This window comes from Phyllostomus hastatus, unplaced genomic scaffold (genome assembly GCF_019186645.2).
Source record: "Phyllostomus hastatus isolate PE091 unplaced genomic scaffold, TTU_PhHast_1.1 phas_contig_210, whole genome shotgun sequence".
NCBI lineage: Eukaryota > Metazoa > Chordata > Mammalia > Chiroptera > Phyllostomidae > Phyllostomus > Phyllostomus hastatus.
Window position 1 is genome coordinate 34,513,869 of NW_025333737.1, and position 22,956 is coordinate 34,536,824.

Genomic DNA, 22,956 nt, shown 5'->3' on the forward strand with positions numbered 1-22,956 from the left:
AACTTTTCACACTGTACACTTTAAATGTATGCAATTTATTATATCTCAGTTTTACCTCCGTCACTGCTCAGACAGGGAGGTCGGGAGGAGGCCAGCCGCCCCTGCGGTCCTGCCCCACCCCTCTTCGAACCTTCCTGGCTGCAGGCTCCCACGCTCACCTGGACGCCCAGTGCCAGGGTTGGATGAGCCCCAAACACAAACACAAACAGGTGCTCCCCCTCCCCGGCCTTCACCACACGCTCCCCTGAGCTGGCAACGCCCTGTACACTCCACCTCCAAGCCCCGACCCAGTGAGGCCCTCGGTGGGTGACAGGTGGCAGGAAGGACGCCCAGTGGACCTCGCCTTGGGAAGTCTGATCACACAGCGGCGGGCCGGAGGGGGAGGCCTCGGACCTGTGGATCAGGCGCCGGGACAGACTGATTGAGGGGAACAGAAGGTCCGGCGTGCCGTTGGGGCGTGCCCGAGTTCTGCAAGAGTGTCAGTGGGCACCGGCGGCGGGAGGCGCAACGGGTCTGGGAGACCGGGTGCCAGGAGGTGTGTGTGTAACGTCCTGTGTGAGGGGCCAGGAAGGGACATTCCCCTCCTAGGACAGACTCCAGGAGGGGGGAGGGGCGAGGAGAGCAAGCAGAGGGAGAGGGGGCCTTTTGCAGGAAGAGGAGCCAGGTGCGGGACTGTCCCTGGGGAGGTGGTTGGAAGGAGCAGTGTCCCCGGCGCCCTGGAACCCACAGCCAGTGAAACACGCAGAGAGGTGGGGAGAGCCACCCAGGACAAACTGGGGCTGAGGGAAAAGGCCGCTTCTCCTTTCATATCATGTGCCCATGGTGGTCTCTGCTTCAGGGTGACTCAGGACTGGGTGGAAGCTGTCCAGAGGGAGGGGCAGGGGGCCAGGGCGGGAAGGGGTCTGAGACCCCCTGTGCCCTGCAGTGGGGGCAGCCTGGAGGCAGGTTGGGGACGGGACTGGTCCTGCTGCCATGCTGGGTGTCAGCCCTGAGCGCTGCGTCCTCCCCAGGTGCACACCCAGCGTGTCTCCCTCGCTCCCTGGGACCCGGGCTCTGAGCTCCTCCGTGCGGCCCCGTCCCCCATCCCCCACCCCGTGTGCTGGCCCCCGCCTTCTCAGCTCCGTGCACTCCCACGGGTAAGCAGATCCCTGGCCGGGCCTGGACGCTTTGCTTCCCCCAAGTTATTGAGACACATCAGTGGTATGCTAATAAGCGACGACACTGTTTTTGTCCTAATGAATGAAACAAGGAAGTAACCGAGGACAACAATGAGGGAAGTGGAGGAGAGAAACAAAATGTAATGATTCAGGCAAATCAAAGGCACTTTCCCTCTGGGCTCCGTTCAGTCCTGGAGGTCGCTGGCGTCCGAGGGTCCCCAGGGAGAGAACGCGGCGCCAGGACCATGTGGCTGCTCCCAGCTCTGCTCCTGCTCCTCGTCCCAGGTGAGTGGGCGGGGCTGCAGGAACCAGCATCACTGAGGTTTGGCAGGAAATAGAGAGGGTCAGTCCTGGGGGAAGGGACGCATCCAGTCCAGCATCCAGACCCCTTGAGTGGGAGGAAACCAAGGGCCTGCTGAGTCCCCGCTGCTCTGTCGGGGGGTGGGGGGGGAAGGAGCAGAAGCTCCCCTGTCGGGACAGCAGCCCTCCGCCTGACTCTGCCCCCCCACACACAGGGGGAGGAACCCAGGAGCCAGTCCCACCCTGGGGACCTTCAGGAGCTCAGGTGCTGGGGCTGCAGCTCACACCCTCTCAGTGAGGGAGGGGCTCAGGGACCCGGGTTGTTTCAGAGCCTCCTCAGCTGCTGGTGCCTTGTAGCCAGAGCTGAGCCCCCTTCCCTAAAGCGCTCAGATACTGGGAGGGGACAGGCAGTGAAGCCAGGGTGACAGGCTCTCTGGACTGTTGCTGTCGCTCCACCCGGCTCACTGCCTGCCTGAGTTTCTGCTCGGGACAGAGCAAAGACGGGACCGTCGTCAGTGTGGTCAGTGTGATGGCCGAGACAGGGGCAAGGCAGTCTGGCGGCATCAGGGGGGCTAAGTCGGCTCCAGAACCTGAGAACCTCAGAAGAGGTGACGTTTGAGCTGAGCCCTGAGGAGCGGATAGGAGACCCAAGTCCGCACAGCAGAGAGCAGGCGCTCCGGTCGGAGGGAGCAGCCTGGGGGAGGCACCCAGACAGCAAAGGGCACGGTTGGGTCGTCGGGGCGAAAGGAAGACAGTGAGTGTGTGAGCAAGCGTGTGCAATGGGAGTGCTGTGTGTGTGTGCACGAATGTCCGTGTGTAGTTCCTGCAACCTGATCACACGTGGGGCGCCAGGGGGTTGCCGGTGGGCGGGTGCAGCGCGTCGGGCGTGGGGGCGCAGGCGGCCCCGGTGTGCGCCCACAGCTTGGGGACCCTGGGCTGGCGGGGAAGGGTGTGTTCAAGGAGGGGAGCGGTCGGTAGCCCAAAGGGCCCCTTTTCGAGAGAGGTGACAGCAAAAGAAATAGTGTCATGGATTAAGGAGGCAACAGGAGGAGGGATGTGAGAGCCTGGGGCAGAGGGCAGAGGGCAGAGGGCGGAGGGCGGAGGCTCCAGGTGGCGCCCAGGGAGGTGCCGGCAGCCCGCCAGCCCTGGGCCCCGGGAAGGAGACGGAGGGTGGGTTTCTGTCTCGCAGGCAGTTTCTGCATCTCCGGCCCGCAGTCCAAGAGAGGATCAAGAGGGGACTCGCTGACCGTCCAGTGTCACTACGACGCAGGGTGGGAAACCTACCACAAGTGGTGGTGCCGCGGAGAGGCCTGGAGCTCCTGCGAAATCCTCGTTACAACCACTGGGTCGGAGCGCAGGGTGCAGCGTGGCCGCGTGGCCATCCAGGACGACCACGGGAGGAATGCGTTCACAGTGACCATTGAAGCGCTCCAGGAAAGTGACGCAGATGCCTACTGGTGTGGGATTCAGAGAAGCGGAGCCGACCTGGGGCACCAGGTGCGCGTGTCCGTGGACCCAGGTAGGAGCCACCACCCCCCACCCCCCCCGCCATCCCCAGGGGCTGGGCACTGGCCCGTGGAGCAGGCCGCAGCTTCCCTCTGTCTGCCCGGCAGCAGGAGAGGAGTCTGGGGTCTACGTGTGTGCCTGTGCGTGTGCGTCTGGTGGGCACACACATGCGTGCAAGTGGCGGGGGGAGCATGCACCAGGAGTCTGGGAAGACTGGAAGAAAGCACAAGTCTCAGCACAGTTGGGGGCCCTCTCCCTGGCCCTCTCTCTCTCTGGGGGTGAGGGACTCTGAACTCATTAACGGCAGGAGCAATGGATTCACTGAGGGCCACCCATGGACCACCCGTGGACTCCCCAGGCTGCCTCTGAGCCTCGAAGGGGACTCCGGGCTCAGCCACACCTGCCCCAGGAGCACCAGAGCCTCCCTGGGGTCTGAGGCTGGAAACAGAGTCAGGCTGTAGCCCCCGCCCCTCAGCTCCACCTCCAGAGCCCTCAGTCTTGGCTCCGCGTTGGGCCCCGGGGAAGCTACCCCCGCTCCCGGCCCCTGCCCCGGCCTTTCCCGCCCCCCGAACAGACCCACCGACACTCGGTAGGTAATACAAGTATCTGTGACTCATGAGCCTGTTTATAAAGTCTTTTCAAACTTGGTACATGCAAACACAGTGTGCATGTGTGTGCGATGGGGAGGTATGCTGGTTTTAGAATGTTCCAGAAATTAACTGGAAAAGACAACACAGGTGGGGGTGGATGCATGGAAAAATGGAGGAGCAGCCAGCACCCGGAGCGCTGCAGGCTGGGACCCTCCAGGCCAAGACGAGTCCTGGCCGGGCTGCCGGGGAGTGGGGCGCCCTGGGCAGCCAGCTCCTGGGTCACCCCCTTCCGGCAGCAGGCGCAGAGCCTGCTTGGGCCCAGCGGGGCTTCAGCTCGGGACCTGGGCAGGGGGGCACCTGAGTCACACCCCCAGAGCGCTGCTCTGCTCTGCACGCTCAGGGCAGATCTAGCAAACACATTCGCCGTCAGCAGCTAACTTGACTGGACCTATGTCACCACCCACAGCTAAGCCTGCGCCTGCAGCGCTGACGTCGTTGGCACCAGCCAGACTGGGGGTCTCGCCTCCAATTGTCCAGAACAGCAACGGCAGCTTGTCTCTCGCCAGGTGAGCGGAGCTGGGCCCTGCAGACCCTCCCCACCACCCCGGCTGCCTCCCTGGTCTGCTCCCCCAGGGACGCTCTGTGAGGGACACCCATGTAACCCCTCTGATGTGCCCGGGCAGGGGAGAAACGGCCGTCTGCCCTGCGCCTCCCCCTCCCCTTTTTCACCCCGGAGCTTATAGCGCTCCCCTCTCCCCATGGAACCTAGGCCAAGTTCTCCGGCTGGGCTGCAGGAGGGGAGGTTCTGGTCTTCCTCTGGCTCTCCCCCAGCCAGGAAGCACAAGGAAGTGTAGCCGGGTTCAGCCTCACGTGTGCTAGAAGGGAAGTGCCCTTACCATGAACTTGAAACAACAAAATTCTACTATCTGATGGTTCTGGGGACCAGAAGTCCGGAACGAGTCTCACCGGGCTGAAATCACGGTGTCGGCGGGGCTGAGTTCCTCTGCCGGGTCCAGGGGACGACTGTCCCCCAACTTTTCCAGCTGCCGGAGGCTCCTGGCTCCTTCCATCTCCAAAGCCAGCAATGTCCGAGAGAGGCGTTCTCACATTGCGTGACTCTAGCCCCGACTGTCCTACGCCTGTCTTTCCCTTAAAAAGACGTGGGGTCTACCCAGAGAGCCCGGGACCATCTCTCCGTCCCCGAGTCAGCTGACGGGCGACTTCAAGTCCGCCTGCAGCCCTTGCCCCCTAACGTAACATGTCCAGAGGTTCCGGGGGCTCAGGCGCCTTCAGGGACCCTTTGTCTGCCCGCCACAGTCACGGGCAAATACACGGTTCACTGCCCTTCGCTCCCCCAGCACCGGGAGTGGGGGGCTGAGGGCATCAGCCTGAAGTCCCCTCCCTTCGGCGGCTCCCCAAGGACAGTCAGTAGCAATTCCACCGAAGGGCAAACATCCCCAGCCCCTGACTCAGCCCGCCGCTGCCTGGCGGCCTCCCATGAAGTCCAGGGTCAAGGTCCGTTCTCTCCCTGGGTCCAGCCTCTCAGAGTCGTCCTGCATCGGCTCCCTCCTCTGCTCCAGCCCGTCACCCTCCCTTTCTTCGGGGTCCTGTTCCCTGGAGCCCAGCCCCCGCTGGGCCGTTTGTTCAGCGATGAGTCCCAGTGAGGCGAGGCTGTGAGGGGCACCTGCTCCGCCACCCGGCTTTGCGCTGCTCGCAGCTGCTTGGAGGTTCTGCTGAGCGGAGGGGGTGGAATGCAGGACATTTACCGAGGCTGGAGAAGCAGGAGAGAAAGGAGTGGCAGGGAGAGAGAAGGGAGTGGGCCTCGTGCAAAGAGCGCAGAGGGTATTTTTAGGACGGGCGATGCGGCGTGCCCTCTCTCCCTGGAGACAACTGTCGGTGACGTCGACAGGACTCATCCTGCTCGAGGCAGGCTGAGGGGCAGAACAGGGGTAGCCTGCGGGGGTCGGGGGGCGGCGTGTGGGTCCTAGAAGAGGGGTGAGGCACACGGTGAGGGGGACCAGATTCTCACACGCTGATAACAGGAATGTGTGTGACCCAGGGCCCAAGGGCCTCGCTGGACCAAGTGTCCGCACTCTGCAGGACCTACCACAAAGTACGTGTCACGGGTACTCTCAGATGGGGGTCAGAGCCGCGAGAGGTCCCTCCCAGGAGGACCCGGCAGAGGCGGCCAGGGTCGCAGATCTGCGCCGGGGAGATGGGCAGGCCTTACACAGGGAGACGGGCGGCGGGGAGAAGAGTAGAATGAGGAGGACAGGAAAGGGCAGACCTTTAGGCTCGGCCGAGCTGCAGGAGACCCGCCGGAAGGCAGAAGGGAGACAGACCAGGGTGCTGGGCCCTACTGGCTCGGCCTCTGAAGGCTTGGCCTTTGGGCAGCGTGACTGAGCCCCTCCGAGGGGCCTTCCCGGCCAGGGAAGCGTCCTAGGCTTGCCCATCACGCCACTCCGGGCTGCAGGGGGTTGGGGGCTGAGCGGGGGGCTGCCCCAGAAGTGTCTCACGCCTGTGGCCATGGTCCCTCTACAGGTCCCTGCTCTGCAACATCCACTTCGTGCTCCTGACCTTCCTTAAGGTGCCCCTGCTTGTGGGCCTGCTGTGCGTGGTGATGTGGCTGAGCAGGCAGCCGGCGGACGCCCAGGGAAAGGAGCTCCGTCTGCGCGGGAAGTCTGCAGCGCCCCTGCCGCCGACTCCCCGTCTCGAGCGCGCAGAGCCTGCCGACCCCTTCTCAGGGAATAAGCAGGGGTCGCCGTTCCAAAAGAGAGGAGGGTCCCCGCTGGGGCGAGGCCCCCCCTCCTCCTGGCTGCAGGGACGCAGTCGGCACAGCCCCGCACCCTGGCCTCCGGCGGCGCAGGAGCAGAGAGCGGAGCAGAAGCGCTGCTCCCCTTACACACTGGGTCCTCGGAGGCACCCGCAGCCTCAGCCGTGCGGGTCCTCCCGCGGCCCCCTGTCCGGTGACTATGAGGTGGCTCTGCCAGATGTGGGGGAGGACTCAGTGGAGTCTAAGACTCCAGCGAGTGACAGAGTCAAGATCCCCCGCCAACCAGCAAGTACGGAAACTGGATTAAGCCAAAAAGCTTCAGAGTGCGTCTACCCGGGCCAAGACGCCCCGCCCCACAGGCAGGGGTGCGGAGGTGTGCAGTGGCCGCCCTCTGTCGCCTCGGACCCTCTGGAGAAGCACCCGAAGGTAGACGGTTAAGGACAAGCTTGGACCGCGGCCCCGCCCGCATCCAGTGTGTCTGCGCTGCATGTTTCTTATTAAATCTCTGGTTTCCTGTGCTCTCTGAGATGATGCTGTTTGATGTGCTCTCTCTGTACGTCGCAGGGGGTGTGAAGCAACTCGCAATCCGACGCCAGAGGGAGGTGCACCTCGCAGAACGCACCAACCAGAGCGTTAGGGGGTGTTAGGGGCGGGGCCTGGAAGACGACGAGCACCCCACGCGTAGATGGAGTGAACCAAGAAACACATGGGGACTTTCAAAGATAACTTTTAAAATGTTATTTTCTACATTTTAAAAAAGTAATCATTGAGGTGTATTTATGCCTAAAAAATTACAGAGTCTTCACATGCTACGTGTGCAGTTTAAGGAGTTTTTTTAAAGGTGAGCACCTGGGTTACTGTCATCTCAACCCAGACCTTCATGGGGCCGTGAGTATATGACCGCAGCGTCATGCTTTCAAACTGTCACATGCAAGTCTTAATCTAGCACCTTCGTGTCACACACAAGGACCAGGAGCCCTGAAGGGCGAGGCCCCTGGGCCCAAAATACCAGGGCCAGGCAGTGGGGTCGGATGTACTGTGAGTCAGCCCAGGGCTGCCCCACACGTCGCCCTGCAGGTCCATCTGCCACTCGAGGAGGGCAGTGCCCAGGCCTGCTGCGCGCACCAGATGGCCCCAGGCACAACGCTGGGCAAGCCCAGCAGTGCTCTGCAATTTCTCCGCTCTCCTCTGAGGCCCCATCCCGCACCCCGGACTCACAAAGACTTACAAACACGTTCTGTTTTGATCACAGTACGTTTCAATGGAGTTCGATGCCTGTATTTAAACACAAGGAATTTCACTTCTGGCTTCGGTTTTAAAAGTAGAAATGCCAGAAGACGGTGGGTCCCCGGTGCCCTACGCTCCCTCCTGACAGCCGTCGAGTGTTTGAAACCTCCCAGGGGCTCCCAAGGGTGCCTCCAGGGTACCATTAAAACACACACGGTAGAACAGAATGAATAAAAGCATCCATTTTTGGCAGATGACATGACTGCCTACATAGAAAATCTCAAGGAATCTACCTAAGCTCTACTAGAGCTGATACGTGAGTTCACAAGGTCACAGGACAAAAGGTGAGCACACACACTCACCAGCCACATTTCTGTACCTGCTAATGAGCGTTAGAAACCAACCTGAAGACCCCAGTGCTATTCCCAATCGCACCCCGCCCCCCCCACCCCCACCCACCAAAGGAGAAGCAGCTGAGCATCGGTCAGCCAGAAGGTGAACCAGGGGCAGCGTCTTCATGCTAAAAATTATGAAAAGCGGATGATGGATGTCAAAGATTTCTAATACATCAAGAGCTGTGCCACGTGTGTGGATTGGAAAACTTGGCACAGTGAAAGGTGAAAGATCTGTTTGCTTTGAAGAGAAGCCAGAGTACCAGCATAGTAAAGATGCCCACTTCACAATACCCATCTACACCTTTACTGCAGTTCCTACCAAAACCCCAGCAAGATTTGTTCACAGAGACCAGCTCACTTTACAATGTATGCAGGAAGGCAAGAGAACTAGAATGCCTCAGGCAGTGCTGAAAAAGAAGAAAGAGGGAGGAATCCCCTGCTGGCACTTGACTCTCGCCACGGGATCACAGAACCCGGCGGGAACCTGGACCTCGCGGTATCGGAGGGACAGACGGCGGGATCCGTGAAGAACACACAGGACTCCAGACGCCTGCCTCTTCACTGCTGGGCCTCCACGTGCCCTGTCCTTGGCTCTGAGCCCTTCCTTGGAGACGTCGCCCCTCCCTGGGCTCCGATCAGCCTCTCCATATGTCTTTCTCCCCAGCGGCCATGCCCTGCGAACCCACATGACTAGCTTCCCGCCAGACCTCTCTGCCTGCAAACCCCAGCCCCACGGACGAGGGGAGCTCTGCGTGGCCCAACTGCTCCTGCCGCTGCGAACAGCACCCTGCTCTCTGGTCTCCGAGGCTGCACCTCCGGACTCCCAGGCCCTTTCTTTCTGAGCTCCCACACGTCTCCCCAAAACACGCCCGCCACCCCGTTGGGATCTGTCCAAATCCACCCGAGTGTCTCACAGCAAAGTTGAAGTGAGAGCTGGGTCCTTCTAAGCCTCTGCCACATGCCCGACCTTGGCTGGCCTGGGTCAGCTCCCCATGCACTGCCGCAGGAAAAGGTCACTCCGAGGGCATCGTAGGCACGCCCACGCCGTGAGAAACTCCTGCCACACGCCACTCACTGACAGGCCCTCCAGGCCCGGCTTCCTCTCTCTGCCCCGCCCCCAGCCCTACTCAGCGGACAGCTGCCCTGCCTTCATCACCACCCTCAGACACCACCTCGGGTCCCTGTCCGGCCCATCCGGCACCGTGTTTATCTTCTTAAACAAACAGCAGCATAAACGTCTTTCTTGCCATGGCTATGTTTCCACACCCGCCCTCTCCCCCTGTGTTTGTTAAACGCGATGAGTGTGCGCCTCATTAGATGAATTTCTCCTTCAGCTCCGAGGGCGGCTGGTCCGCACGCAGGTGGCTCTCAGCGGGGATGGTGATGCTTGCTTGTGATGGACGGTGAAACGCCCCCCCCCCACAAACTGCAGGGAGGGGGGCACTGACAAGCATTCCAAAGCCACCTGAGCCCTGTCCTGGGCTCAGGAAGCCCAGGGGTGGCCGTGGCATCACGCCTCCCCAACGTGGTGAAGCGTCTCCTCGCCTCCACGTCCTGCACCCTGTCCTCAGGGACTACGTCTGCCTCGCCCACGGAAGGGGTTTACGGGTAACGGGGGGCCCCAGCCAGGCTTCTCCTCAAGTCGACAAAGCCGGACCCTCCGTGGGCTCTGTGCACAGGAGAGCTTGCAGGGGGGGGTGGGGATTCCAGGAGAGAGATTCAGGACACCCACGGCCTCCTCTTCCCACTAGTGTGCCAACTGACCCCAGAACTTGAACTTGAAATTGCTCGGCCACGTCCACCCCAGGCAGAGCCGTACTGAGCCCAATGCCCTGGTCACAGAGCCACCAGCGGGTTGAAGTCTAACGAGACCCATGAGGTGTCAGAAGAGGAGAAGGAAACTCGATCACACGAGACATTGGGCAGCTTCCTCTGTCAGGGCTGAATGCCCCTGGGACTGTCCCTCTTCTGCCCCCAGAGGAGGGGACGGAGTCCTGGGAGCCCAATGACCGGGAGCCTCCTGTCTGCAGGGAGGAGGTGGCTATTGTCCTGAGGGACACCGACTTATGAAGTTTTTGTGCCACAGAAGAAATAGCCAGGCTTCCGCGCACGCAGCCTCCAGAGAACTCTCTCCCTTGGGAAGTGGGCATGAGGGTAAGCAGCCGGGGGGTCTGGGGACGAGAAGGGAGACCCCACACAGGGGCCCAAGACTCATCCTCCCCCCACATGAGGACCAGAGCGAGTGCCCGCTGAGCCCCAGGGGTCTCCCTTGAGGCGCGGGAACAACACCCCCAGAAAACTCGAGTCCCCCCCAGAATCCAGGTGCTACTGCCTCCTTGCCCTGGAGTGCAGGGCCTGCAGAGCTCTCTCGTTCAGCCTGAAGGACTGGATCCCCGGGCAGGCGTTTCCTGGAGCTGGCGCACGGTGCAGCGGATCCCCGAGGTCAGGCCACCCCCCGCGCTCAGGCTGACCCCGTCTCCTTCCAGGGCCCGCCGGATGCCTGCTCACGAAGACGAGGGCCCCGAGCGCGCTCAGGAGCAGGGCCACCTTCAGCAACAGCAGGAGCAGGAAGTAGCCGGTGCTGAGCGAAACCCTGTGGGGGGACACGGTGACAGGAAATGAACTGCCTCCTGGGGGGGGTGGCCCAAGACCCCTTTGTCTCTGCTGCTCCCTGTGGCCTGATTCCAGGGCCCGAATAACTCAGGACTGCATTGAGAAGGGACCCACTCCAGGGCCCCTCTGTGGGGCCCCTGCCACCTCTCCTCCCTTAGTCAAGAGCTGCTGCCCTGGGGACTGTGGCTGGGAGGTGATGGGGGAAAGGGGGAAGAGGAACCAGGCCGCGCTCTGAGCGGTCCCTGCGTCCCGCTGCCCCTCGGTGTCCCCTCTGTCAACAACGGCCGGAAACCCACACGCGAAGGCCCTTCTCCCGTCCTCTCGGGGTCAAGCAGCAGCGTCCCAGCCCTCCTTTGGGGTCATTGGGAGGAGGACAGGGGCCCCAAATGCCAGCCTGTCCCCCCACAGACCCACGAGCCGCTCATGGGAGCAGGATCCGCGGTAGAGCAGAGACCTCTGGAAGCGAGCCCGGGCTAGGGCCCGGAGAACTGGGACTCTGAGACCAGACCCGGTGGGGAAGGAGAGGGGAGGGATGAGGACAGCAGCAGGAGGAGGGACTGCCCGGCCACCTGAAACCAGCCTCTGCCTCTGTCCCCGGACGTGCTCCACGGGGCAGGGGGACGGAGTAGTCACAGGACAAGTGACAGTTTCCATTCAGAACCCCCACGTAGCCTTAGAGAATGTAAACATCACAGCCAGAGTGGTGGTGGGGGGTGGGGGGACCCGACAGACAGTGAGGGGAAAGACACGGTGTGTGGCCTGCCCCCCCACCGGGGTCCCACGGGGCTGCTGACCCTCCTGGTCCCCAGCCCCCAGGCCTCGGGCCTCACCCTGGGCAGGAGGAAGGCACTCGGTGGGCGCTGAAGTTCCGCCCGCTGGTGGCCTCCGGGAGCGTGGCCGGTGCGGTGGGACGCGGGGCCGGTCTCGTGGTTGTACGAAGAGGCGCTGAAGAGAAACCGCATATCAGGCACTGCCCTCCCCCCGGCCACTCACTCCGCACCCGCACCCGCGAGGTCTGGAAGGGCTCACGGAGCCTGCAGCCAGACACAGGCCGCCTCCTGGGCGGAGCCCCATCGGGGACTAGTGAGACTTTTCCAGAGCTGGGCACGAGTCGCCCCTAATAAGTGCCAGGCTGTTCCGTCCACTCCGAGTGTGGCTCTGCCGCGGGTGAGGGTAGGGGTCGCCAGGGGGCGCTCCGCCTGACCAGGAGCCCCTGGGGGGGGGCAAGGAGGGGTCTGGATGGAGATGCCCAGAGCCTCGCACAGACTCGGGACGGGCTCGGAGCGGCCTTCACACGGAATCTCGGGCCACTTATCCCGCCACTCAGATGTCACCCGGCCCGCCCCGAGGACCCCAGGCGTCCAGACTATTGGCACAACCTCCGTGCCCCGCCCCCCCACGCTCTATCCTAACGTCATGGTGTCCCTCAAACAGCAGCCGCCCCGGAGGCTCGGCCCCTCGCAGGGCACCCAACACAGGCTCAGCCTCGCCCAACAGCGCTTGAGGTCCTTGCTGTTGGGGGTGTGTCCAAGCACGCGGCACACGCCCCGCCCTCATGGGGAGGCAGAGACACCCAATCAGACTGACGCACTTCAATAGAAAGGGGCGGGCACAGGGGAGGGGGCGGGGCTCCACGGGGCGCGGCCGGAGTGCCTCCTCCCCCTTCCGGGGAAGCCCAGAGCAGGGGAGGGGGGCAAGGAGGCGCACGGAGGAGGCTTCGGGGTTGCGGGGTGGCTGCAGGACAGGAGAGACAGGAGCAGGTCCGCAGGCTGAGGCGGAGAAGAGCAGGGACGAGGAGAGGCTGAGGCTGAGGGTGGGAGGGGGTGCGGGTAAGGGGCGGAGAGAGGGTGTGACTGAGCCGAGAGGGCGTGCAGCTCGAGGAGGAGCCGTGGAGTGAGGCGCCAGCTGCAGGACGATGCTCTTCAGCTGGCGGGGAAAACTTGACCCCAGACCTACAAGGGAAGGAGGGGAAAAGGGTTCGGTTGCACGGGAGCTTGCAGGGGAAGAAGGAAAACGGTTGAGACAGTTCAGCCTGGCATCCTGTGCGCTCTCAGTAAGGAAGAACGGACGGGTCAGACGAGGAACCACGAACTTCGGGTGACTTTGCCCCAGCAGTACTGCAGCAGGTAGATTACAGGTAGGGTGACCGGCTTGCCCAAGTTTGCCGGGGACTTTTCCACGTCGAGCAGGGAAAGCCCCACGCCCCCGGCAACCCCTCGGTCCTGGGAAAACCCGATGGTCGGTCAGCCCCATTTCAGGATGGATTCAGGCATGAGGGTTTCGAAAGGTGGCCAGGGGAAGGGTGCGCGGGACTTGAGCGTACTGGTAAGAGAAGAAAGCACAGTCCGCTGTGAGCGCTGCAGCTGGCTCTGGGAGGAAGCGAGACCCCGGCAGGAGCAGGGCGGGCAATAAACGGGGAGAACGTGGCGAGAAGGGTCAAAGGCCTCCGGCCTGGAGGCGCGTGTGAGGCTGAGAGTGGGGGTGGCGAGGACGAGGGGACGGAGGGCAGAGGCGTGGAATGCTGCTGGGAAGCGGAGCGCCTGAGGAGTGCAGGGCTCTAGACGCCACCCGTTTGAGTGAGGACAACGTTTGCACCGTTGCCATGGAGCGGGACTCCGAAACAGAGAGGAAATGCAGGCCGCCGAAGGTGAGAAGCCCACCGAACCTGAGACCAGGTTGGCTGCCAAGTTATTCAGTAAAACCGCCTATGACAGTGACGGGTTGGGTGGAGACGCTGCCAAGTTTCCTGGAAGCCAGCTGGCCGAGTCAGGGAGAGGCAGAGGGCGGGGCGGCCATGTGACGCGTTGTTAAAGGCAGCAGGTGGGAGTGCGCTGGGCCGGAAGAGAACTGGGGCGGGGCTTCGGGGGAACGTGGGGGCGGGAGACAGCAGCTCCGCCCAGAAAGCCTCCCTCCTGGAACAAGTGAGGCCCATTAGGGGGCACCGTGGTGCAGGGGGCGTCCTGTGAGCCGGCTGTAGATGCGTGGGAAAGTGCAGGACTCGGGAGGGCTTGCTGGCCCCGCCCCTGCCCAGGCGGAAGGGTCCACCCCCCCTCCCTGCCCACATGATATAGGCTCTTCCCTCCACCTCCCAGACGGAGGACAACAAGGCCGGACCCAGAGACATTCTTGGGTGTAGCCCCACCCTGGTCCCTGGGTGCAGTCAGAGCCCAGGCTGCCGGAGTGAGGGGGCTCTTACCTGGGGAGACAGACACCTGCACCCGGAACGAGGGGTCCCGTGACCACACGTCCAGGATCCACACTGTCTGGATTTTACACCAGTAGGACCCAGCGTCGGCGGCGTGGAGGTTCCTCATGGTCACTGTGAGGGTGCGGGTGTGGGCGTTGTCTTGGATGGACACTCGGCCATTTCTCCGTTCTCTCTCTTCTCCGTCGGTTTCCACGATCTTGTCACAATTGGTGTCATGCTCTCCGCGGCACCAGTATTTGTTATAGCCCTTGTAACCCTCCTCGTACCAACACCGGACGGTCAGCGAGCTGCCCACGGTGCCCCTCACAAAGCTGGGGCCCCCCAGGGACAAACAGCCTGGAAAACATAAACCGCATCCCAGGAGCCCATCCGGATGGGTCCCCCGGACCAGCCCCAGGGGGGAGTGGCCGGGGAGGTGTAGCCGGCTCTGGCTCCGGGATGGGGCCCCTGAGGGACACCAGAGCTCAGGACCTAAGCGTGGAGACTGGGGACTGGAGAGTGCCGTCAGCAGGGGGAGTAGAGACCTGTACGGGGGGGCCCAGGGACACTGGGTGACCACATGCATGGGTCCCTGCCCTCAGGGTGGGGAGAGTCAGACCCACGCTGGAGGTGGGAGCCTGAAGAGCTGGTGTTCCCGCCCTGTCCTGAGCCCAAACCCTTCCCTCTGGAGGGGGCCTCTGCATCCTGGGCTCTCCCCATCTCGTGCTTGTCCTTTAAGCCTCTGGTTCACTGCCCTCTCCACGTGTCCTCGAGGGGGGACACACAAATCTCTGGCTCTCGCTACTCTCTACGCCACAGGCAGCAAACACCAGGCCCACGAACCGAATCATGCCCTCCACCTTATTTTATCCGGCCCGGCACCTTGCTTCTACCCGGTGACAGGGCCGAGCTCCTTGCCCCTAGTTAAGGAGTAGTTACATCTATACAGTCCTAGAATTACATTCGGCCCTTTGAAGGCCACCGCAAGGTGGCTGTGGCCCCCGGTGAACATGAGTGTGGTGCCCCTGCCCTCGCGAGAATCGGCACACACGGTCTCTCACACAGCTGGCTGCTGAGAAGGGCAGGGGCCCTGGGGAGACCCCCTTAGGCTTCCTGTCTTGGATCTGGGGCGTGTGTGGGCTGACCACCTGAATTCTTAGTCCCCACAGCCTGAAAAGACAGGCAGGAGCAGGGCCAGGAGCTGGGATGGAAAGGAGACAGGAAATGTGAGTCTTTACAAGTGACTGTGAAGTTTTCATCTGAGCCCCGCTGCAAGTACTCGGGAGGGACAGGTGAACCCCCTCCCCCCGGGTTTGGGGGTGGCAGCCTGCTGCTCTCGAAGGGGTGGGAAGTGGTTTCCGTCATCGGTCTCCCTGCACCCAGGCCAGGGCCTTTAGGTGATTTTATCTCCTCTAAGCAAGCAGATTTCTGCAAGCAGCGACGTGCGGGGAGGCGGGGAGGAGCCCTGATACGTGGTATTGGCCGAGTTCCCTGGTTTAAGTGACCTCACCGTGCCCAGTTTCAAGCTAACCACATGTTGTCACCAGACGTGAAGTCAGGAAAACACACTCACGGCCAGCTGTCGTGAGGCCAAGCGAGCTGGCTCCAGCCGCCACTGCTTCCTCTAGGGTGAGTCACAGAATGTCATCGCCTTTTCAGACACGCTGAGCACCTCCGTGTGCACTGGAGCGCACCTCGTTTAAATGCCCCTCCGAGTCTAAGACCTGGAGCGCAGGGCCTCAGGACGCCTCGGAGGCCGGCCCGCCCGCCCATTTATTCTGCTCGTTAGGAAACCCCTCTACCTGCGGTCAGTCTTACCAGCTGGTTTCTCCCTTTAAATCTCTGCCTTTCCACCCACTTTTCTTGGAAGCGTCTGCCATTACGTCGGGCAGGTTCTACGCTTTGTGAGGAAACCCAGCCAAAGAAATCATTCTGCAAACAGGAAGGCTATCCTCTCATTTTTATCCTAAATCTACCTCCCACGGAGGGGAAAAGAAAAGTGCCCTCACGCATTTGGAATGTCTTTTCTAAGAGTTTGTCTCTGCACATCCAGCCGTGGATGGACAGTTGTACGGACTCGCTTACGCCACACCTTGATTCTAAACAACGTGAGGTAGATGCCGAGAACAGCATCGTAGACTCTCCATTAATTCTTTCTAAGGAATCTTTCCAACTCCTTTCAACTGAACTCCGGCAGAACAGAAACCCTGCAAGTTCCTGAACGTCCCACGATCCCTCCTGGCTCCATGCTTTTGCCTGTGCTCTTCCCCTTTTCCACCCATTCTTCAAGACCAAGGTCATGTAAAGCCTTGGTGAAGACCCGCGTCCTTCCAACGGCAGAGCTCAGGGTTCCTGCCACGCACCCTCATCCCCCAGAGGGTGAGTCTCTTCTATAGCAAGTCCCACGCTGTGTTGCAACTGCTTGCCTTCCTCATCCAGCCCTGAGCCCCTGAGTGCAGAAGCTGTTCTGAATCACAGCATCCGGAACAGTCCTGGCACACAGGTGGTGCTCAGGAAGTGCAGGTAGGATCTGTGGGTGAACGTTTAAGTGCACAGGAGAATAGACGGATGGATGGATGGATGGATGGATGGATGTGCCCTTCCCGTTTCGGCCGTCACTGTGCCTCTGGCCTGAACCCAGGGTACCCTCCTGCCCCCTACATGAGCAGGCTGCCCGAGCCCCAGCCCCACTCACCTGGGAGGCAGAGAAGGAGCAGAGCCGGAGGCAGCCACATGGTCCTCTGTCCCCGGCCGGTGTCCCCAGCGAATCCAAGTCCCAGCCGGCACTGAGGAGCCTGCAGCGGAGCCCGGTCATTTACCCTCTGCTGGTTCAAGGTTCCCGTGCGTCCCTGTGCCATCCACTTCCTCGTTCACGTTCACCTCTCAGCTGCTTCCTCATCTGGAGCCTTCCCTAGAAAAAAGGGGAAGGGAGGCAAGGGGCATACCCGAGAACGGACCAAGCCCAACAGGGAAAATCAGTTGATTTTCCCCCTGCTTAGTGACAATGTGTGGGCCACACCATGAACCTTCACGAAAGGCAGTCCCTGCGTGTGAAACCTTGGACGGAGGAGACCCTGGGTCCCCTGGGTCCCCTGACTCTCCCTTCTTCCTGTCTGGGCCTGTTTCTTGATTTAATCAGCTGCCCCTTCTCTCTGGCTGCCTACTTTGGGGTCATAAAATACTCTCACTTAAGAGATCTGGGGTGCCCTGGCTGGCGTGGCTCAGTGGATTGAGTACCTGCCTGTGAACCAAAGGGTCACTGGTTCTATTCCCAGTCACAGCACATGCCTGGGTTGCGGGCCAGGTCCATAGTAGGGGGTGCGTGAGAAGCAATCGTGTATCTCTTCATATTTCCCTCCTTCTCGCCTTCCCTTCCCCTCTGTCTAAAAATAAATAAATAAAATCTTTTAAAAAATAGCTTTTCACTTGTTCTCTCAGCCAGCTACACATTCCCTCCAGTCCAGCCTGCGTATCAGTGGCTCCTCCAACACTTTTCCCAGAGGCTGCTATCCACGGCCTTAAACTCACTGTCTTGTAGAACCTCCTGCCAAATCACTGGCCATTTCTAGCTTTCACTGTAAGGGCACAACTTCTGATTTCCCCCCTTTCACCGTAGCTGATGAATGTGATACTTGGGTTAAGCCCTGGACCACCAAACACAAGGCCTGTGGGCCGGTGCCAATAAACAGGCAGAATATATAGAGAATTCCTAAAACCCAACAGAAAAAAAAAAGAAAAGAAAAAACAATTCAAAAACGGAGAGATTTCCATAGATATTTTTCTCCAAAGATACTCAGATGGCCGATAAGCACATAAAAAGATGTCCCACGTCACTAATTATTGCAGAAATGCAAATCAGAACCACAATGAGATACCATCTTGCACCCACAGCATGGCTAAGAAGAAGAAGAAGAAGGAGGAGGGGGAGGGGGAGGGGGAGGGGGAAGAGGAAGGAAGGAAGGGAGAGAGAGGAGAGAAAAGAGAAGGGAAGGGAAGAAAAGAAAAAGGAAAGAAGGCCTGACTGGCATAGCTCAGTGAATTGAGCGTGGGCTGCGAACCAAAGCATCGCAGGTTCGATTCTCAGTCAGGGTACATGCCTGGGCTGCAGGCCATGACCCCCAGCAACCTCACACTGAAGTTTCTCTATCTCCCTCCCTTCCCTCTCTAAAAAAAAATAAATAAAATCTTTTTAAAAAAAGAAAAGAAAAAGGAAAGAAAACGAGGAGTGCTGGTGAGAACGTGGAGAAACGGGAGCCTCAGCACACCGCCGGCGGGACTGTGAACAGACACAGTGGCTGCGGACAGCAGCAGGCGGTTCCTCCAAAGGTTAAAAATAGATTCGCCACGCCATTCAGCAATCCCTCTTCTGGGCGCGCACACACAAGAGTGGAAAGCAGGGTGTCAGAGGGGTGTATGGAGACCTGTGTCCACAGCAGCGTTCTCACGACAGCTAAGACACGGAGGCGACCCCAGTGCCCCTCGACGGACGTGTGGATGGGCGGCGTGTGGTGTGTGCGCATGAGGGAATAGCATCTAGCCTCGCAGAGAAAGGAAATTCTGACACAGGCCGCAATGTGGATGAACCCGGGGGACATCGTGCTCAGTGGAGTGAGCCAGTCACAAACAGACCAATGCTCGTGGTTCCACACGCAGGAGGCGTTTCCAGGGGTCAAATCCCAGAGACAGGCCGCCAGGGGAGTGGTCGCCAGGGGCTTCGGGGAGAGGAGAATGGGGAGTCAGGGTTTTGTGGGGATGGGGTTTCAGTGTTCCAGGATGAATAGAGTCCTGTGGCTGGGTGGTGATGACGGTCACACAGCAAGGTCACTGTATTTCATGTACGTAATACCACTGAACCAGAAGTTAAAAATGACAAAACGCTGGTAGATTTTACATGTGTGTTTTTACCGCACCAAAAAAACCCCCTGTGCATTAAAGAAAAGAGTTGCATCCTGGAAAGAACCCTGTGAGGAGGGCGTGGAGCTCGGACCAAATGGTGTTCGGCACAGAAGCAGGAGGTTTCTGGGCATCCCATCCCACCCCCCTCCCCCGAGTTTTCCAGGCACTAACAACTCTCCGTGGTACAGTGCAGCCGGGCAGTCGGGAGAGCCGTGGGAGGATAAGCAGAACTTGTCCGCTGGGCGCCTTCTGAACACGAGTGATCACGTCCTCCGTCTTGGGTTGTGGCCGGTGCTGTTCATCAGGCTAAAGGCGCAGACGGAGGAGCAAATGCCGGGGACAGGGCCCTGCTCCGGGGAAGCTGGGAGTCAGAGATGCACACAGGGCGAGCCCCGAGGGAAGGGGCAGGCAGAGGCTGGGGACAGCAACCACTGCCACCAGACGCCCTCAGAAAGCACCAGCCTGCTGACACCACGAGCATCTACAAACACGCCTGGGCAGGGCCCAGAGACTGGGCAGATGCGAGAAAGGAAGACGGGGAGATGAATACGCACGCAATGGTAAGGCAGCCGCTGCCAGCGGGGAGACAGGCGGATGAATACGCACGCGGTAGTAAAGGCAGGCGCGGCCGCTGGGACTGCTGCCCTGGATGGAGATGGTGCCAGATCCTGAGCCGTGGGTGGGGAAGTGGAAACCTCCCCCAGCCCGGGGTCCATGTTGGTTTGGTCAAGCAGAGTCCTGGAGACACATCAGCGGCCATGCAAAGAGTGGCCTTGATACCACTGCCTCCAGCACAGCCCAGCAGCGGTGTGGTCGTGGGAACACGTCACAGGTCACAGGTGCGGGCGAGCCATCCCCTCTGATGGTCCCGTGGAGCCCATGGGGGAGGGCTCAGTGCTGAAGGTCAAGAATCCGGCTTCTCCGAAGTCTGGCATGAGAAGCTCCTGTAGACAGAAAATGAGGGTCTTTGCCCAGCTCCCCTCGGCCACCTTTCTGAGGCTGGTTCACCCCGATCACAGCACGGGGCGGGCCCAGGGGCAGGGACACCTTCAGCAGGGGCAGGGAGGGGAGGCGGATGAGCAGGGACCTGTGGGAGTAACATAGGGCACAGGTGAGGAGTGGCTCTCTGCTCCCCCTCTTCTTCCTCAGTGCCCACCGCTCAGCGACGCCCATTGTAACGCCCATACAGAGCCACGGACAAGGTCCGCCAGGGGAGAGAGACGCTAAGAGGAGACTTTCAAACCAGGGGAGCACCTCTGTCACGGTTTTCCACTTTCTCTCTCTGCCGATTGGCGGCCCCTGGGCAGCTGGGGCTGCACCAGGTCCCGGGAGCAACACTCAACAAACCACTCCTGGATAATGACTCCATCAGGATGGTGTATCGGCTCCTCCAGGCACATCCACACCTGCTACCTGATTCTCTCCTCCCCACGGCCCCGAGAGTCATCTGGTCAGCCTCACCAGGCCCCGGGCCCCAACAGCTTTTCAAGCTTTTGATCTTTCCTGGAGATTTGTTTTAAAGCTGCCTTGCCATCTGAAATCTAATTTGAGGTCATTCTCAGAAAATTCCCCCAAGGCCTTTCTCATTTCTTCCTTTGGGCCAAGAATGTTCTCTTTCGCGGCTATAATTCATCGAGTCACTCACTTCAAGTTCAAAGAAGTGACGTTTGTCCACAGCAGGCCCATTATTGTTACATCAAAGAACTACCAAGAGACTGACCTTTGATTTTTGTAGCAAATTGGCAACAAAGGACTGTCTATGGAAATGCACATGCGCACAGTGTGCCTCACTCGGCAGCAACAACAATTCAGCCGATGTTTACAGAGGGTCCGCTCCAGGCCAGGCCCCACCCCGAGGGTGGGGGAATGCCCAGATGAACAGTCAGCCCCCAGCCCATTCAGTGGACTCGAGATCCAACAGGCCACCCACCGTAACACAGTGTGGTCAGAGCCGTCCCAGAGGACGGGCGCGAGCAGCGGGGACCAGACGGGCCAGGGGAGGCTTTGCAGAGGAGGCGGTGCTGGCACTGGGTCTCGGGAGATGAAACGATTTTTACAGCCAGGGCAATGGCTTAGAAGAAACCTGAAAGAGAGGGCCAGAGCTAGATCAGTCCACCGTTGGCTGGAACACCGGGTGTCGGAGTGGGGAGCAACAGACTTCCAGAGGCTGGCACAGGAACGGGTCGTGCAGGACCTGGCACTGTGCCCTGGAGGTGACAGGTAGCCCCTGAGCAAGGGAGTCCTGATCGGGGTGAGGGCCAGAGAGAGAGACGTCTGCAGCGGGAATGTGTGGGAAGAGGAGGGTCTGGTAATAAAAGTCCGAACCACGAGAGTGGCTCTGGGAATGGACAGAACAAGAGGAATGGGAGAGACACTACGTAAGGGTAGACTTGACAAGATTTTTGGTCCACGGGAGGTGAAGGGCAAGGAGCCGAACATAATCTAGAGGGTCTCGCTCTGGGGTCGGGGGACACCATGAGCTGAGTCGGGGAGCCAGGAGGAGCAGGCGGGGAAGGAAGTGAGCCGTTTGCTGGGAGGCGCGGGGAGCCGGAGGAGCCTCGGGAGCAGCCGGGGAAAGATGTCCAGGCGGAGGTGGCAGAGAGAGGCGGGAGGCAGACACACTGACGGAGGAGCCTGGCAGGCGCTTAGTGAGGCCAGGGGACCGGATGGGACAGTGTTGGAGGACAATGTGCCCCAGCCAAGGTGCGAGTTAGCACCGTGAGGGTGGCTGAGGGCGCCTCTGCTGCAGACCAGGAAGAAGACGGGGCCGTTGGAGGAAAACGAAGAAATTAAGTTCAAAAAACAGGAGAACTACGGGACGTGGTCTGGTGACGTTTTCCCGAGGGAGCAGCCAACAATGGCAGACGAGTCGGATGGGAAGCCGGCCTGCGGGTCCTGCAGCAGGACGTCACTGCCGATCGTTATTGCCACAGGTCAAGGTCACAGAGCACAGAGGGCGATCAGAATGAGGATTCCCTCCTGTTTTCTCCCTTCTCCCTCTTGGGCTTCAGCTCCGCAGGCCCCACAGCCCTGTCTCACACAGGGGACACCTCCCGTGTCAGGGACACAGAGGCCGTTTGGCCCGCCCCTCCGTCGCCCTGTTGTTCCAGCCCCCGAGATGCAAACCCCACCTGGACCCAGCCTGTGGGGGCTCGTACTGGACAGGGCTGCTACTGGCTGTTCCTCCACAGCCGTGGGCACCGGCCTCTGTCCCACCCACACGACCTGACTTGTGCCCTGAAGGCTCCAGCAAAAGAGGAACCCCACACCGCTGCGATGTGGCTGGCAGCCTCCCACGCTCTGGTTTCTGGTGGAGCCTGCAGTTCCTCACAAGCCTGAGGTGGCCAAACACCAGACCGAAGGCAAAGGCTTGTGCCCACCAGCTGTCCAGGGAGACGTGGGAGCCCCGTGGCACCGGGCAACTCCGGCCCATGTGTGAGCTCCCCCTGCACACCCTCTGCTCCAGCTGGTGAACCCCGTGCAAGAACACACACAGATGCTCGCAGTGAAACACACATCCCCACTTACGTCCACACGCACAGCCCACTGATCAGCGAGAGAATGACGGGCGTCCGCCTCCAATCAGGAGCCGCACAGGCAGCAGCTCTTAGGAAATGCCTGACCTTGCGCAATTTTCCTTCTAAATCCGGCCTGCAGTTTCGGTTCCTCAGCTTCGCAGGAGTTTCGGGGTGAGCTCATCCACACGGGAGAGTGAGTATCTCAAAATAGGGGGGTGGGGGGCATAAACAATGGGGAGATGCAGCTCCAGGCTCCCTGTGGCCACCGAGCAGGAGGCTGCAAGTTAAAGAGCTCATGGTTCCCCTCCATCTGGACTAACAGGTCACGGGGACCGTGTGGAGAAGAGCCCAGAGAGTAATTCATACCTGCACGGTCAACCGGCTTCCAGCCAAGACACCCAGGCAGCCCGATGGAAAAGGAAACATGGTGTCAGAAGGAGGAAGTGCCCACGTGCGGAAAAATGAACCTGGGCCTCTACTCCTCCCCCAGACGCCAGTTAATAATAATTACTCAATTAATTTGGAAATGATCGCAGGCCTAAACAAATAAAAGCCAGACCCATAAGGCTTTGAGCAGAAAAGAATGAGGGGAGCCCTGGCTGGCATAGCTCAGTGGATTGAGCTGGGGCTGTGAACCAAAGTGTCACAGGTTCGATTCCCAGTCGGGGCACATGCCTGGGTTGCAGGCCATGACCTTCAGCAACCACACATTGATGTTTCTCTCTCTCTCTCTCTCTCTCTCTCTCTCTCTCTCTCTCTCTCTCTCTCTCTTCCTCCATTCCCTCTCTAAAAAT

The 22,956-nt window shown here is 60.4% G+C and overlaps 2 protein-coding genes and 1 long non-coding RNA gene across 7 annotated transcripts in view; all 3 read right to left on the reverse strand.

The window, feature by feature from the left end:
• CD300LF (CD300 molecule like family member f) overlaps positions 1-22,956 on the reverse strand; it is a 125,593-nt gene that overhangs the window by 57,908 nt on the left and 44,729 nt on the right. The window lies entirely within an intron of this gene.
• On the reverse strand, positions 8,098-16,608 carry LOC123817530 (CMRF35-like molecule 2). Its single transcript, XM_045837251.1, has 4 exons — positions 16,444-16,608; positions 13,758-14,105; positions 11,392-11,506; positions 8,098-10,541 (listed from the first exon to the last, which is right to left on the reverse strand). Exons 1-4 carry the CDS (start codon positions 16,604-16,606, stop codon positions 10,274-10,276), a joined length of 894 nt encoding a protein of 297 aa, XP_045693207.1. The 5' UTR covers positions 16,607-16,608; the 3' UTR covers positions 8,098-10,273.
• On the reverse strand, positions 18,796-22,604 carry LOC123817533. 2 transcript variants are annotated; one of them, XR_006785442.1, is made up of 3 exons: positions 22,529-22,604; positions 20,575-20,727; positions 18,796-19,588 (listed from the first exon to the last, which is right to left on the reverse strand). It is a non-coding gene; the product is annotated as an uncharacterized LOC123817533 (long non-coding RNA). The 2 variants fall into 2 exon arrangements; XR_006785441.1 differs by having other exon boundaries at positions 22,173-22,559.

Excerpts from the sequence above, each read along its gene's own strand:
- LOC123817530 (XM_045837251.1), bottom strand. The coding sequence starts at position 16,606 with ATGGCACAGGGACGCACGGGAACCTTGAACCAGCAGAGGGTAAATGAC. Across the intron at positions 11,507-13,757 it reads GCAGGTGTCTGTCTCCCCAG|CGCCTCTTCGTACAACCACG; the intron begins GTAAGAGCCCCC and ends GTTTCTCTTCAG. Across the intron at positions 10,542-11,391 it reads GTGCCTTCCTCCTGCCCAGG|GGTTTCGCTCAGCACCGGCT; the intron begins GTGAGGCCCGAG and ends GTCCCCCCACAG.